This window comes from Phoxinus phoxinus (genome assembly GCF_949152265.1).
Source record: "Phoxinus phoxinus genome assembly, chromosome: 18".
NCBI lineage: Eukaryota > Metazoa > Chordata > Actinopteri > Cypriniformes > Leuciscidae > Phoxinus > Phoxinus phoxinus.
In genome coordinates this window covers 262,501-275,000 of record NC_136893.1, presented here as the reverse complement: position 1 = coordinate 275,000, position 12,500 = coordinate 262,501, and the positions used below count along the sequence as shown (strand labels likewise).

Genomic DNA, 12,500 nt, shown 5'->3' with positions numbered 1-12,500 from the left:
GGGGACGGGGGGTCACGGGGGGGGGGGGGGGGGGGGGGGGCGGACGGGGGTGTGTGGGGGGGGGGGGGGTGAGGGGTGGTGGTGAGATCTCAGTTTTTTTGAGTGTTAACCTGTAGGCCGATAGATTGGCACAGGCTGGATATAGAGTTCAGGGCGTGCTGCGTAGAGTCGGGCTGTGGGCTGAGACTGCACCGCGTACTGAAGCTCACAGATCTGCCGGGTCTCCGTGCGGGCCTGAAGCCGACGGTGCTGAAAAGGCTTCCGTCGAGCCGGTATTCCACATGGACTCCGTCCTCATGTCCCATGACCCGATGGCAGAGGCAGGTGATGGCAGAGAGGAGGATGTTGAAGAGCATCGGAGCCGAGACACAGCCTTGCTTCACCAACCCTTCCCTCGAAGGCTCTGACTGGAGCTCTCCGTGAGCCCTCGGGCCTGCACCCGTCACACAGCGCTGTAGGATGCGGAGACACTGGGGTGGGACCCCAATTTTGGAGAGGTATTTCCAGAGCAGCTCACGGTTGGTGTCAAAAGCTTTGCTGAGGTCGAAGAAGGCTACGTCGAGGTCTTTGTGATGTTCTCGGCTCTTCTCCAGCAGCGGCCTCAAGACAAACACCATCTGTCGTGGATCTGGTCTTCCGGAAGCCACACTGCGGTTGGCGAGATGTGCTCAACCAGTCCACTGAGCATGATCGTGGCCAGTGCTTTCCCTGCGATGGAGAGGAGAGATATCCCGCGGCTCTGTCTCCTCTCTGCTTGTAGATGACCACGATGTTAGCATCCTCCCAGTCCTGTGGGAGGGTCCCATGTTCCCAGATGTTTCGGATCAGGAGGTGCAGACGACATGTTTGAAAACCTCTGCAGGGATCCCATCGGGTCCAGCGCTTGTGTTGTTCTTCAGCCCTGCAACAGCTTGCCGGAGCTCTGAGTAAAGTGGTGGAGTGTCCAGCATGATTGGTGGCCGGTCTGGCAGATTCTCCAGGATATGTGGGTCAACAGGGTTGGTGTGGTCGAAGAGACTCTCAAAATGATTTACCCAACGGGCAAGAACCTCATGGCGGTCCCTGAAGAGCGTGGACCCGTCAGCTGATCGGACTGGGGCAATCGCCCGCTTCCTGGGGCCGTATAATGCTTTTATGGCATCGTAAAAGCCTTGAGTGTTGTTGCAGTCTGCCAGGTGCTGGATTTCTTGGGCCTTTTGCCCCCAGCAGATGTTCTCCAGAGTCCGAAGGGCCCGCTGGGTGTCCGCTCTTACAGCAGTGAAGGTGGTTATAAGGGTGGGAGATCCAGGGCAGGACAGGAGAGCTTGGTGGGCTTCGTGCTTGGTTCTAAGAAGTGACTGTATCTCTATCTGTATCCTATCCTTTTAGTTAATCACTAATGATCTTTCCAATGGAAGTGAATCAATCAAAACTAACTTTATCTGGACAATAACTTTATTCTAGAGCTGCTGTAATCTCCTGTGATCTCTGTAAAGCTGCTGTGGAACTCTGTAGAGCTCCGGACCCCACGTGACCACCGGTGTTCGGGCCACCATTTTGGCAGTAAAAAAAGCCGGGAGTGTATGAATGAACGACGGAAACATGAGTTTCAAGGCAACAGAGGTTACTGCGCACTTTAATTCAAAAGACATAGACCAGTACATAGCACAACTTAATATATTAAACATAACAGATCCCTGTAATGCCCCCGCCGTGCTTTTCATGTGTATTGATAAAGGAACGGATAGCTTTCCTGACCTGCAGTATCCTGATATCTACAATATCTATATCTCTCGTCCTACTCCGGAGACTCTTTAAAAGCGTACAAAAGCATGGAGGGGTAAATGGACGCAGTCAAATTGTGTGATGAACATTGAACTTAGGAGTCTGCCGGCTAAAACCTGCTCTGTCGTCGTTGGAAGGGTAACGCGTCTGTGAAAGAGTGGACCTAACTAACTGTACAAATAGAATCGAAATGCTGAAACAATTTTAAATATTATTTATAAAAGATGCGGATAATAAAAAGTTATTTAAAATAAAAATGTGTGAATAAATGTTGTTTGTGGTACAGCCGTGTATCAAACGCAGAAGCACACTAGTGCCCGCGGCTCACGCACTGCAAACGGAGTATATGTGAAACAGACGTAATCATAATTAGACGATTAGCTAACGTAATCGACCCTAGCTGTCCTTGTTTTTAGGTAACGTTAACCAGCATAGCTGTAGGCTATATCACTGTGACTACAGTAGACACAATAAATGTCATGAAATCTTAACCCTTTAAATCACAAATGTTTCTGTTATGGCATCCAGGCGCACAGCAGCGGTCCACTATGTTGAAATATTTAGGTTTAAACAGTCTGGCTTTGAATAATCATTCGACCGCTATCGATAGCACTGCTATGGCGGAGTTCCAAAATGGCGGAGTTTAGATTGCGTGACGTCAGCCTCTGGAGCTCTATATAAGCTGTAAAATGAAGGAGACACACAGAGACAGACACTCTCTCACACACACACAGACCGCAGATAATCTTTAAAATAACAGCTTGTCTCTTTTTCTGACTGTTGTTCATGTCTGAATACGCAAGTCAAGTCTCCTTCATTTATACAGCGCTTTACAGTATAGAGAGTCACAGCAGCTTTAATCTTCAAAAACATGAATCTGTGAAAACGCTGAGGCGTGGAGATGCGTATTACGTGTTCAGTCTACAGAGATGAATATATGTGACTGCGCGTAATCTTTCTTTACAAATTGACCTCAACTAATTACTTGTCTGGCCTTAAAAATTGAGTAGACACACACACACACACACACACACACACACAGAGAGAGAGATGTTGAGCAGCAGTGTGTGTTCAGGGAGCGACCTCCTGTGGTCCATCTGTGCCACTGAACAACACACACACATACACACACATACACACACACACGATAATCATATCAGAATGGGGATTAATTCTAATATCACTGACTGCCAGGAAAGAGTGTGAGAGATGAAAAGTATTCAACAGTTTTTTCATCCAAAAACACATTCATGAATAAATGAGGAAAACACTGAGGTGCTGCTCAAACACACACACACACACACACACACACACACACACACACACACACACACACGATATATGTGCGATATAAGTCCAATTCTAAGCAAAGAACACTGACATTTTCCCTCAGGATAGCAATTCTGAGAAATAAAGTCAGAATTGTTCGATAAAAAGTCGCAATTAACTTTTTAATTGTCTTTTCTGTGGCGGAAACATGCTTCATTAGCAGATGATTTTCACAGAATTTTGTTTATCATATTGAGTTGTGCATAAAAACACAAACCAGCACATTCTCACCTCTGAAAGGCTCTGGCTTCCTGGGGGATTTACAGATGCTGTGGCGAGTTCAGCTCGTGTTGACCGTTCCAAGATGGCGGACGCAAATCGCAGGAGCAGATGTGTGCTTTTTTTAAATAATTTTTATCAGGGATGAAACCATAAAACTTGTGTAAAAACGGCTCAAGTGGAATGGGTTGTTCAAAACAAACGCTTAATTTTTTTTTTTTTTAGGGTTGCTTTTATTAGATTTTTTCTTATACCACTTACGGAACTCTTTTGATAACATTTTATATTTGTCTTGTATACACTGCAAAAAATGATTTTCTTAATATTTTTGTCTTGTTTCCAGTCCAAATATCAAACATTTCTTAAATCAAGATGCATTTACTAAAGTTGAAAATTACATAATATATTAAGTCTTGTTTTCTGGGAAAATAAATAAAAATTTAGTTTTTCCTTAATTTTTTTAATTAAGATAATTTTCCGACTTTTGTTAAGCATCAACTCACTTAATTTTGATGAATTCCCCCGGAAACAGGACCTAATATCTCACTCATCTAGTGACTGCATCTTGATTTCAGAAATGTTAGATATTTGGACTGGAAACAAGACACTAATACCGAGTAAGAGGAGCATGTTTGCAGTGTATTTTAATGCACTTCTCTTTTACGGTTGCATTTCTCTTTTATTTTGTCTTATTTTTGTGAAGCACTTTGAGATGTAGGCAAAGTTTTAGAAAATAAAGTTTCTTATTATTATTTAAATAAAAAAACCACAAATAAATTCAGTGACATTGCTGCAGATTTCAGTAGTTTATTGAAAGTTGAAAACACATTCAAAACAAAACCCTGCTGAAGTCACTCTGACCCAGAGCCGAGCGCAGGCGGACAGTGCGGCGAGTCGCCCGCGGCAGCAATCATGCAAAGACGCTGAGAAAACGAGGAACACGAGCCGGCCGGGATCCCGCCGGACACCGGATCCGGAGATAAGGCACCACACCTGTTCATTCACTAGGAAAATAAATAATGTACACTGAGCACTGATTTATTATGAAGCGCTGATGTTCATCCGGTATAAAATGTGCAGAAATCAGTTCCATGAGGAGAAAACACCGTCGTGACTCGATAGGAGAAAATCCCGTTCTTCTTCTTCTTTGCAAAACCGTGAGAATAATGGAAAGTAAAGCGCAGATGAGTGAGTCCGAGTCTTAGCCGGTCCCAGAGAGACGCTGGGAAACACAGGAAAGCGAGAGTAAAGAGTGTGTGTGATGTGTGTGTGTCTCAGCGGCGCGGTGTGTAGCGGCTCTCTCCTCGACCCATCGCTCCTCTCGCCGGGCCGCGCCCGTTACCCATGATGCCGCGGGGCCGGCGCCCGTCAGGCGCTCCGCGGATCTCTCGCTCGCGCACCGCTCGCGTCTTCTTCTCCTCCACGTTCAGACGCACTTCCCCGCGGAACATGACGGGCTGCAGAGACAGGAGAAGCGAGATTAGAAACCATGATGGAACGGCAACACTTTACAGTGTTCGTAAGTTAACATTAGGCTTGTTACTATAGTCAGTGTTCAGAAGCGACACCGGTTACATCACTTGCCCACCGCCCCCCCCACTCTCCATTTCAATCATTTTTTGTAATAAAATAATTTAGTTCAGTTAGGGAACAGACTAGACTTGTAGTCAAGACCGCCTAAACCGAGACCGGTCTCGAGACATACATCACTAGAACACTAGAGTTAAAAGCTGAACGCGTCTGCTGAATATAGCGGAGCGAGAGTCGGATCTCACGAGTCACGAGAGCTGACGGTGGAGGAGGAAGATTCCGTGTCAAAGCAAGAATTAAAGGCTAATCCACCCCCAAATTGGCGCTAATTTGAAAGTGAAACTAAAATGCGCACGGCCTCACGTGTCCATGAGCGAACAGAACGGCTTGTAAAACGCTAATTTAAAGGCGAAAGTAAAATGCGCGTGTCCATCAATAACGGTGGAGCGGAGCGAGAGTTACTGAACCGCCGGCTCTGACACACACCATTATGAACCCATGTGCGGACGCGCGCATTTTACTTCCGCTTTTAATTTAGCGATTTCAAACCCACGCCGGAGATACCGGTATTACCGATGTGGTCACACGTCGATTAACCGGTGGGAAAATATCCTCACCGACAAATCCCTCATTGAGATTAATTACACGGCTCTGTGGAATACTGGATTCTAATTGGTCAATCGCGCCATCTAACTGTATATTACTCCCAGATAACAACCAACAACATTATCCCTCATCTAACTAAGAGCAATACTTCTTCAGCATTTATTAATCTTAGTTAATATTAATTTCAACATTTGCTAATACATTATTAAAATCATGGTTAATTCATTAACTAATGAACCTTACTGTAAAGTGTTACCGGTATAACAAGCACAAGTCAAGCTCGCAGTATATATATATATATGTTTATACAGGTAATGGTCATATAATTAGAATATCATCAAAAAGTTCATTTATTTCAGTAATTCAACTTAACAGGTGAAACTAATATATTATATAGACTCATTACATGCAAAGTGAGATATTTCAAGACTTTATTTGTTATAATTTTGATGATTATGGCTTACAGCTTATGAAACCCACGAAATCAAAATCTCAGAAAATGAGAATATTACATGAAATCTCTCAGTAATCACACAGTACTGCCATGGTCACTGAACCAGGTGTCGGCTCTTCTGCAGTGTGTGCCGCTGCAGATCCTGCTGGAGAATGAAGTGAGCATGAAGTGCTCTGGACATGTCCTGGTGGACGGCTGACTCTGGACTTAATAAAGCACAGTGGACCACAGTCCTCTTCTCTGATTGATGTTGTGCTGCCAGAGAACGCAAAACTGAAGTCCCAAGCGTGTGTGAAATGCGCTGTACAAATAAACATGACGAGCCTTACCATAATAGCAACAAATTATTTAATGTGTTAAATAGAAGTTGCTGTGCAGGCAAAAAGGTATCGGGCCTATTATATTCACTGTGGTAAAGTAGAAAATGCGCTTTAGGACAACTGAAAAGCGGACCAAAGGAAGAACCGTTTATAATCCCTGCGAGAACGGGCGAGACGCGAGTGAAGATTTGGGAAAAGAAACAAGATATTCGATATTTAAATATTGTTAAATTCGCTGATAATCGGGTGACCAGACCGCAGACATAATACACACTAGGGGTGGAACGGTACGCAGAAGTCACGGTTCGGTTCATACCTCGGTTCAGACATCACGGTGCGGTACGAGTTCGGTACAATGGAGGGAAAAGCAAAACAAAAATGCTCTAGGCAATTATTTATATTGATCATGCCTCAGGCTGTGTCCTATACAGTGTCTCCCCTGAGCAGCGACAGCTGCCCTGAAGTGTGTAAAGTAAGATGTAAACAAAATAAGACAATCAGCCATAAAACTGAAAATGCAGCATCTCTTATGTGCCGACGCACGAGCGCGAAGGTGTGCGCGGCAAAAATGTCGTCACTGCGGTGTGTGCGGTCGTGCGCGTTGGGTGCTCAAGGCCCCATCATCTCGCGTGGCGGTGTGCAGTGCGCGCCTTTTTTTTTTTGTAACAGCGTGCGCGGCTCCGCATCCAAGCATTCACGACTTCGAGCCGAATCTGGCCGCGCATGTGCATCTCACCGCACCGGCACCAGTTCCTGCGTCTAAATTAGTTGCTTACGTTAACTAAATGAGCCTACAATAGCAGACATAAGCCCTTTAAATACAAATAAATGACCATGTTTTGTAAAAAGGTTCACAAAACTAAATAAAAATGTTTAGAAATTATGTAAGGTAGTTAAGTTAATTTAGTTATATCCTCATATCCATTTTTTTTTTTCTAATATCACAAGGAATAATCTGGTTTACTGCTTTGCACGATTCTTTTGTAGTGTGGGTTTGGTGTAGCCTACTAAAGTGTACTAAAATAAACATTCACGAGTGTAGCTTACTTCTCACCGCTGATTCCTGATGGTTTAGAGGACAATTACACCGAGTCGCACGCTGTCGTTTCAAAGAATAGTACAACGGCGAGCGCGAAGTATAAATGCCTCGTCCATTAGGGCAAACCCATAGACGGCGCAAACCCATAGACGGCGCAAACCCATAGACGGCGCAAACCCATAGACGGCGCAAACCCATAGACGGCGCAAACCCATAGACGGCGCAAACCCACAGACGGCGCAAACCCACAGACGGCGCAAACCCACATACGACGCAAACCCACAGACGGCGCAAACCCACAGACGGCGCAAACCCACAGACGGCGCAAACCCACAGACGGCGCAAACCCACAGACGGCGCAAACCCACAGACGGCGCAAACCCACAGACGGCGCAAACCCACAGACGGCGCAAACCCACAGAGGGCGCAAACCCACAGAGGGCGCAAACCCACAGAGGGCGCAAACCCACAGACGGCGCAAACCCACAGACGGCGCAAACCCACAGACGGCGCAAACCCACAGACGGCGCAAACCCACAGATGGCGCAAACCCACAGACGGCACAAACCCATAGACGGCGCAAACCCACAGAGGGCGCAAACCCACAGACGGCGCAAACCCAGAGACGGCGCAAACCCACAGACGGCGCAAACCCACAGACGGCGCAAACCCATAGACGGCGCAAACCCATAGACGGCGCAAACCCATAGACGGCGCAAACCCATAGACGGCGCAAACCCACATACGACGTAAACCCACAGACGGCGCAAACCCAGAGATGGCGCAAACCCACAGACGGCGCAAACCCACAGACGGCGCAAACCCACAGACGGCGCAAACCCACAGACGGCGCAAACCCACAGACGGCGCAAACCCACAGATGGCGCAAACCCATAGACGGCGCAAACCCACAGATGGCGCAAACCCACAGATGGCGCAAACCCACAGACGGCGCAAACCCATAGACGGCGCAAACCCACAGATGGCGCAAACCCACAGACGGCGCAAACCCACAGACGGCGCAAACCCACAGACGGCGCAAACCCACAGACGGCGCAAACCCACAGAGGGCGCAAACCCAGAGATGGCGCAAACCCACAGACGGCGCAAACCCATAGACGGCGCAAACCCACATACGACGTAAACCCATAGACGGCGCAAACCCATAGACGGCGCAAACCCACAGACGGCGCAAACCCATAGACTGCGCAAACCCATAGACGGCGCAAACCCACAGATGGCGCAAACCCACAGAGGGCGCAAACCCACATACGACGCAAAACCACAGATGGCGCAAACCCACAGACGGCGCAAACCCATAGACGGCGCAAACCCACAGACGGCGCAAACCCACAGACGGCGCAAACCCACAGACGGCGCAAACCCACAGACGGCGCAAACCCACAGACGGCGCAAACCCATAGACGGCGCAAACCCATAGACGGCGCAAACCCATAGACGGCGCAAACCCATAGACGGCGCAAACCCACATACGACGTAAACCCACAGACGGCGCAAACCCAGAGATGGCGCAAACCCACAGACGGCGCAAACCCACAGACGGCGCAAACCCACAGACGGCGCAAACCCACAGACGGCGCAAACCCACAGATGGCGCAAACCCATAGACGGCGCAAACCCACAGATGGCGCAAACCCACAGATGGCGCAAACCCACAGACGGCGCAAACCCATAGACGGCGCAAACCCACAGATGGCGCAAACCCACAGACGGCGCAAACCCACAGACGGCGCAAACCCACAGACGGCGCAAACCCACAGACGGCGCAAACCCACAGAGGGCGCAAACCCAGAGATGGCGCAAACCCACAGACGGCGCAAACCCATAGACGGCGCAAACCCACATACGACGTAAACCCATAGACGGCGCAAACCCATAGACGGCGCAAACCCACAGACGGCGCAAACCCATAGACTGCGCAAACCCATAGACGGCGCAAACCCACAGATGGCGCAAACCCACAGAGGGCGCAAACCCACATACGACGCAAAACCACAGATGGCGCAAACCCACAGACGGCGCAAACCCATAGACGGCGCAAACCCACAGACGGCGCAAACCCACAGACGGCGCAAACCCACAGACGGCGCAAACCCACAGACGGCGCAAACCCACAGACGGCGCAAACCCATAGACGGCGCAAACCCATAGACGGCGCAAACCCATAGACGGCGCAAACCCACATACGACGTAAACCCACAGACGGCGCAAACCCAGAGATGGCGCAAACCCACAGACGGCGCAAACCCACAGACGGCGCAAACCCACAGACGGCGCAAACCCACAGACGGCGCAAACCCACAGATGGCGCAAACCCATAGACGGCGCAAACCCACAGATGGCGCAAACCCACAGATGGCGCAAACCCACAGACGGCGCAAACCCATAGACGGCGCAAACCCACAGATGGCGCAAACCCACAGACGGCGCAAACCCACAGACGGCGCAAACCCACAGACGGCGCAAACCCACAGACGGCGCAAACCCACAGAGGGCGCAAACCCAGAGATGGCGCAAACCCACAGACGGCGCAAACCCATAGACGGCGCAAACCCACATACGACGTAAACCCATAGACGGCGCAAACCCATAGACGGCGCAAACCCACAGACGGCGCAAACCCATAGACTGCGCAAACCCATAGACGGCGCAAACCCACAGATGGCGCAAACCCACAGAGGGCGCAAACCCACATACGACGCAAAACCACAGATGGCGCAAACCCACAGACGGCGCAAACCCATAGACGGCGCAAACCCACAGACGGCGCAAACCCACAGACGGCGCAAACCCACAGACGGAGCAAACCCACAGACGGCGCAAACCCATAGACGGCGCAAACCCACATACGGCGCAAACCCATAGACGGCGCAAACCCATAGACGGAGCAAACCCACAGACGGCGCAAACCCACAGACGGCGCAAACCCACAGACGGCGCAAACCCACAGACGGCGCAAACCCACAGACGGCGCATTTCCCTGAAAATGAGCCGACACACACCTTTGCTCCCAGAATCCTCTGCACCGGCTCAGAGTCGTCGAACACCACGAACCCGAAGTTGGGCAGTTTCCCTCCGACGGCTTTGGTGTTGATCCTCATCTCCATCACGTTCCCGAACGCTGGACGAAACAGAGCAGCATGAGACAGCAGACACACACTCGCAAGATCATCATCAGCAGGGTCAAAGGTCAAAGGCTCTCACTCTTGAAGAACTCCTTCAGCTCAACCTCATCAATGTCATGAGGAAGATTTCCAACGAACAGCTGATGACTGTCTGGATAACGGAAGGACCTGCGGCCCTCAGAGTCACCGTCAGAGTCACCGCGACCTGCACACACACAAACAGATGCGCGCACACACACACACACACACAAAATGAGTGGTGCAACGGACCACAAGATTCACGGTTCAGATCATTTACAGTTTTTGAGCCACGGATCAGATCATTTTTCGGATGAGCAAAATAAATAAATAAATAAATAAATAATATATGTATATATAGTGGGGGGGGGGGGGTTTCTTTTCTTTTCTTTTATAACTTAAAGCTTACTTGAAGTTCTTTGATTTCGAAACCTAACTAACAAGCCAACTATGTATATTAGGTTATTTTAGGATATTAGGTTGACTGCTGACCCCCTCCTTGAACTGCCACCTTAACGTGGTGGAGGGGTTTGAGTACCCGAATGACCCTAGGAGCTATGTTGTCCAGGGCTATATGCCCCTGGTAGGGTCTCCCAAGGCAAACAGGTCCTAGGCGACGGGTCAGACTAAGAGCGGTTCAAAAAACCCTTTATGAGGAAAATGAAATCGAGGACCGTGACGTCGCCCGGTATGGCGCAGCCGGGGCCCCACCCTGGAGCCAGGCCCGGGGTTGGGGCTCGTATGCGAGCGCCTGGTGGCCAGGCTCAGCCCGAAGGAGCGACGTGGGGCAGCCTTCCCGTGGGCTCACCACCGTAAGGTGCCGGTGCTTAGAGGATCGGGCGGCAGTCGAAGGCGGGGGCCTTGACAACCTGATCCCTGGACACAGAAACTAGCTCTAGAAACATGGAACATCACCTCGCTGGCGGGCAAGGAGCCTGAGATTGTGCGGGAGGTTGAGAGGTTACACCTAGAGATAGTTGGAATCACCTCTACGCACGGCTTGGGCTCTGGAACCACACTCCTTGAGAGAGGATGGACTCTTCACCCTCTTCATTGTCAAAGCGGCCTCTCGGTGCTGTAAGGTCTCCGTTGCCTGTCGAGGCGGCAATCCCCGAACCCGGTGGTGGACACCGGAAGTAAAGGATGCCATCAAGCTGAAGAAGGAGTCCTATCGGGCCTGGTTGGCTTGTGGGACTCCTGAGGCAGCTGACGGGTACCGGCAGGCCAAGTGGAGTGCAGCCCGGCTGGTTGTGGAGGCAAAAACTCGGGCCTGGGAGGAGTTCTGTGAGGCCATGGAGAAGGACTACCGGCTGGCCTCGAAGAGATTCTGGCAAACCGTCCGGCGCCTCAGGAGAGGGAAGCAGTGCCCCACCAACGCTGTCTACAGTGGAGCTGGGCAGCTGTTGACCTCAACTGGGGATGTCGTCGGACGGTGGAAGGAATACTTCGAGGATCTCCTCAATCCCGCCGTCACGTCTTCCATGGAGGAAGCAGAGGCTGAGGGCCCAGAGGTGGACTCGTCCATCACCCAAGCTGAAGTCACTGAGGTAGTCAAGAAGCTCCTCGGTGGCAAGGCACCGGGGGTGAATGAGATCCGCCCTGAGTACCTCAAGCCTCTGGATGTTGTGGGGCTGTCTTGGCTGACACGCCTCTGCAGCATCGCGTCGGGGACAGTACCTCTGGGATGGCAGACTGGGGTGGTGGTCCCTCTTTTTAAGAAGGGGGACCGGAGGGTGTGTTCCAACTACAGGGGGATCACACTTCTCAGCCTCCCCGGGAAAGTCTATGCCAGGGTACTGGAGAGGAGAATACGGCCGATAGCAGAACCTCGGATTCAGGAGGAGCAGTGCGTTTTCGTCCGGGCCGTGGAACACTGGACCAGCTCTATACCCTCTACAGGGTGCTGGAGGGTTCATGGGAGTTTGCCCAACCAATCCACATGTGCTTTGTGGATCTGGAGAAGGCATTTGACTGTGTCCCTCGAGGCGGCCTGTGGAGGTGCTCCAGGAGTATGGGGTCCGGGGTCCTTTCCTAAGGACTGTCCGGTCCCTGTACGACCGGAGCAGGAGCTTGGT

General features: G+C 50.3%; 2 protein-coding genes across 5 annotated transcripts in view; both read right to left on the bottom strand.

The window, feature by feature from the left end:
• Nucleotides 1-617, bottom strand: part of LOC306985989 (uncharacterized protein) — a gene marked incomplete at its 5' end in the record, with an annotated part of 20,820 nt that extends 20,203 nt beyond the window's left edge. Inside the window, 2 exons of the mRNA XM_079588821.1 lie at nt 111-135; nt 200-617. Of these exons, the coding sequence (XP_079444947.1) occupies nt 111-135; nt 200-617 (443 nt within the window). The remainder of the gene's footprint in view (nt 1-110; nt 136-199) is intronic.
• Nucleotides 618-4,103: 3,486 nt separating this feature from the next.
• The window catches only part of g3bp2b (G3BP stress granule assembly factor 2b), a 22,976-nt gene continuing 14,579 nt past the window's right edge, over nt 4,104-12,500 (bottom strand). For all 4 annotated transcript variants that reach the window (XM_079589453.1, XM_079589455.1, XM_079589452.1 and 1 more), the window contains 3 exons: nt 10,487-10,612; nt 10,285-10,403; nt 4,104-4,769 (listed from right to left, as the gene is read on the bottom strand). In XM_079589453.1, coding sequence (XP_079445579.1) covers nt 4,587-4,769; nt 10,285-10,403; nt 10,487-10,612 — 428 coding nt within the window. In that variant the 3' untranslated portion in view covers nt 4,104-4,586. The remainder of the gene's footprint in view (nt 4,770-10,284; nt 10,404-10,486; nt 10,613-12,500) is intronic.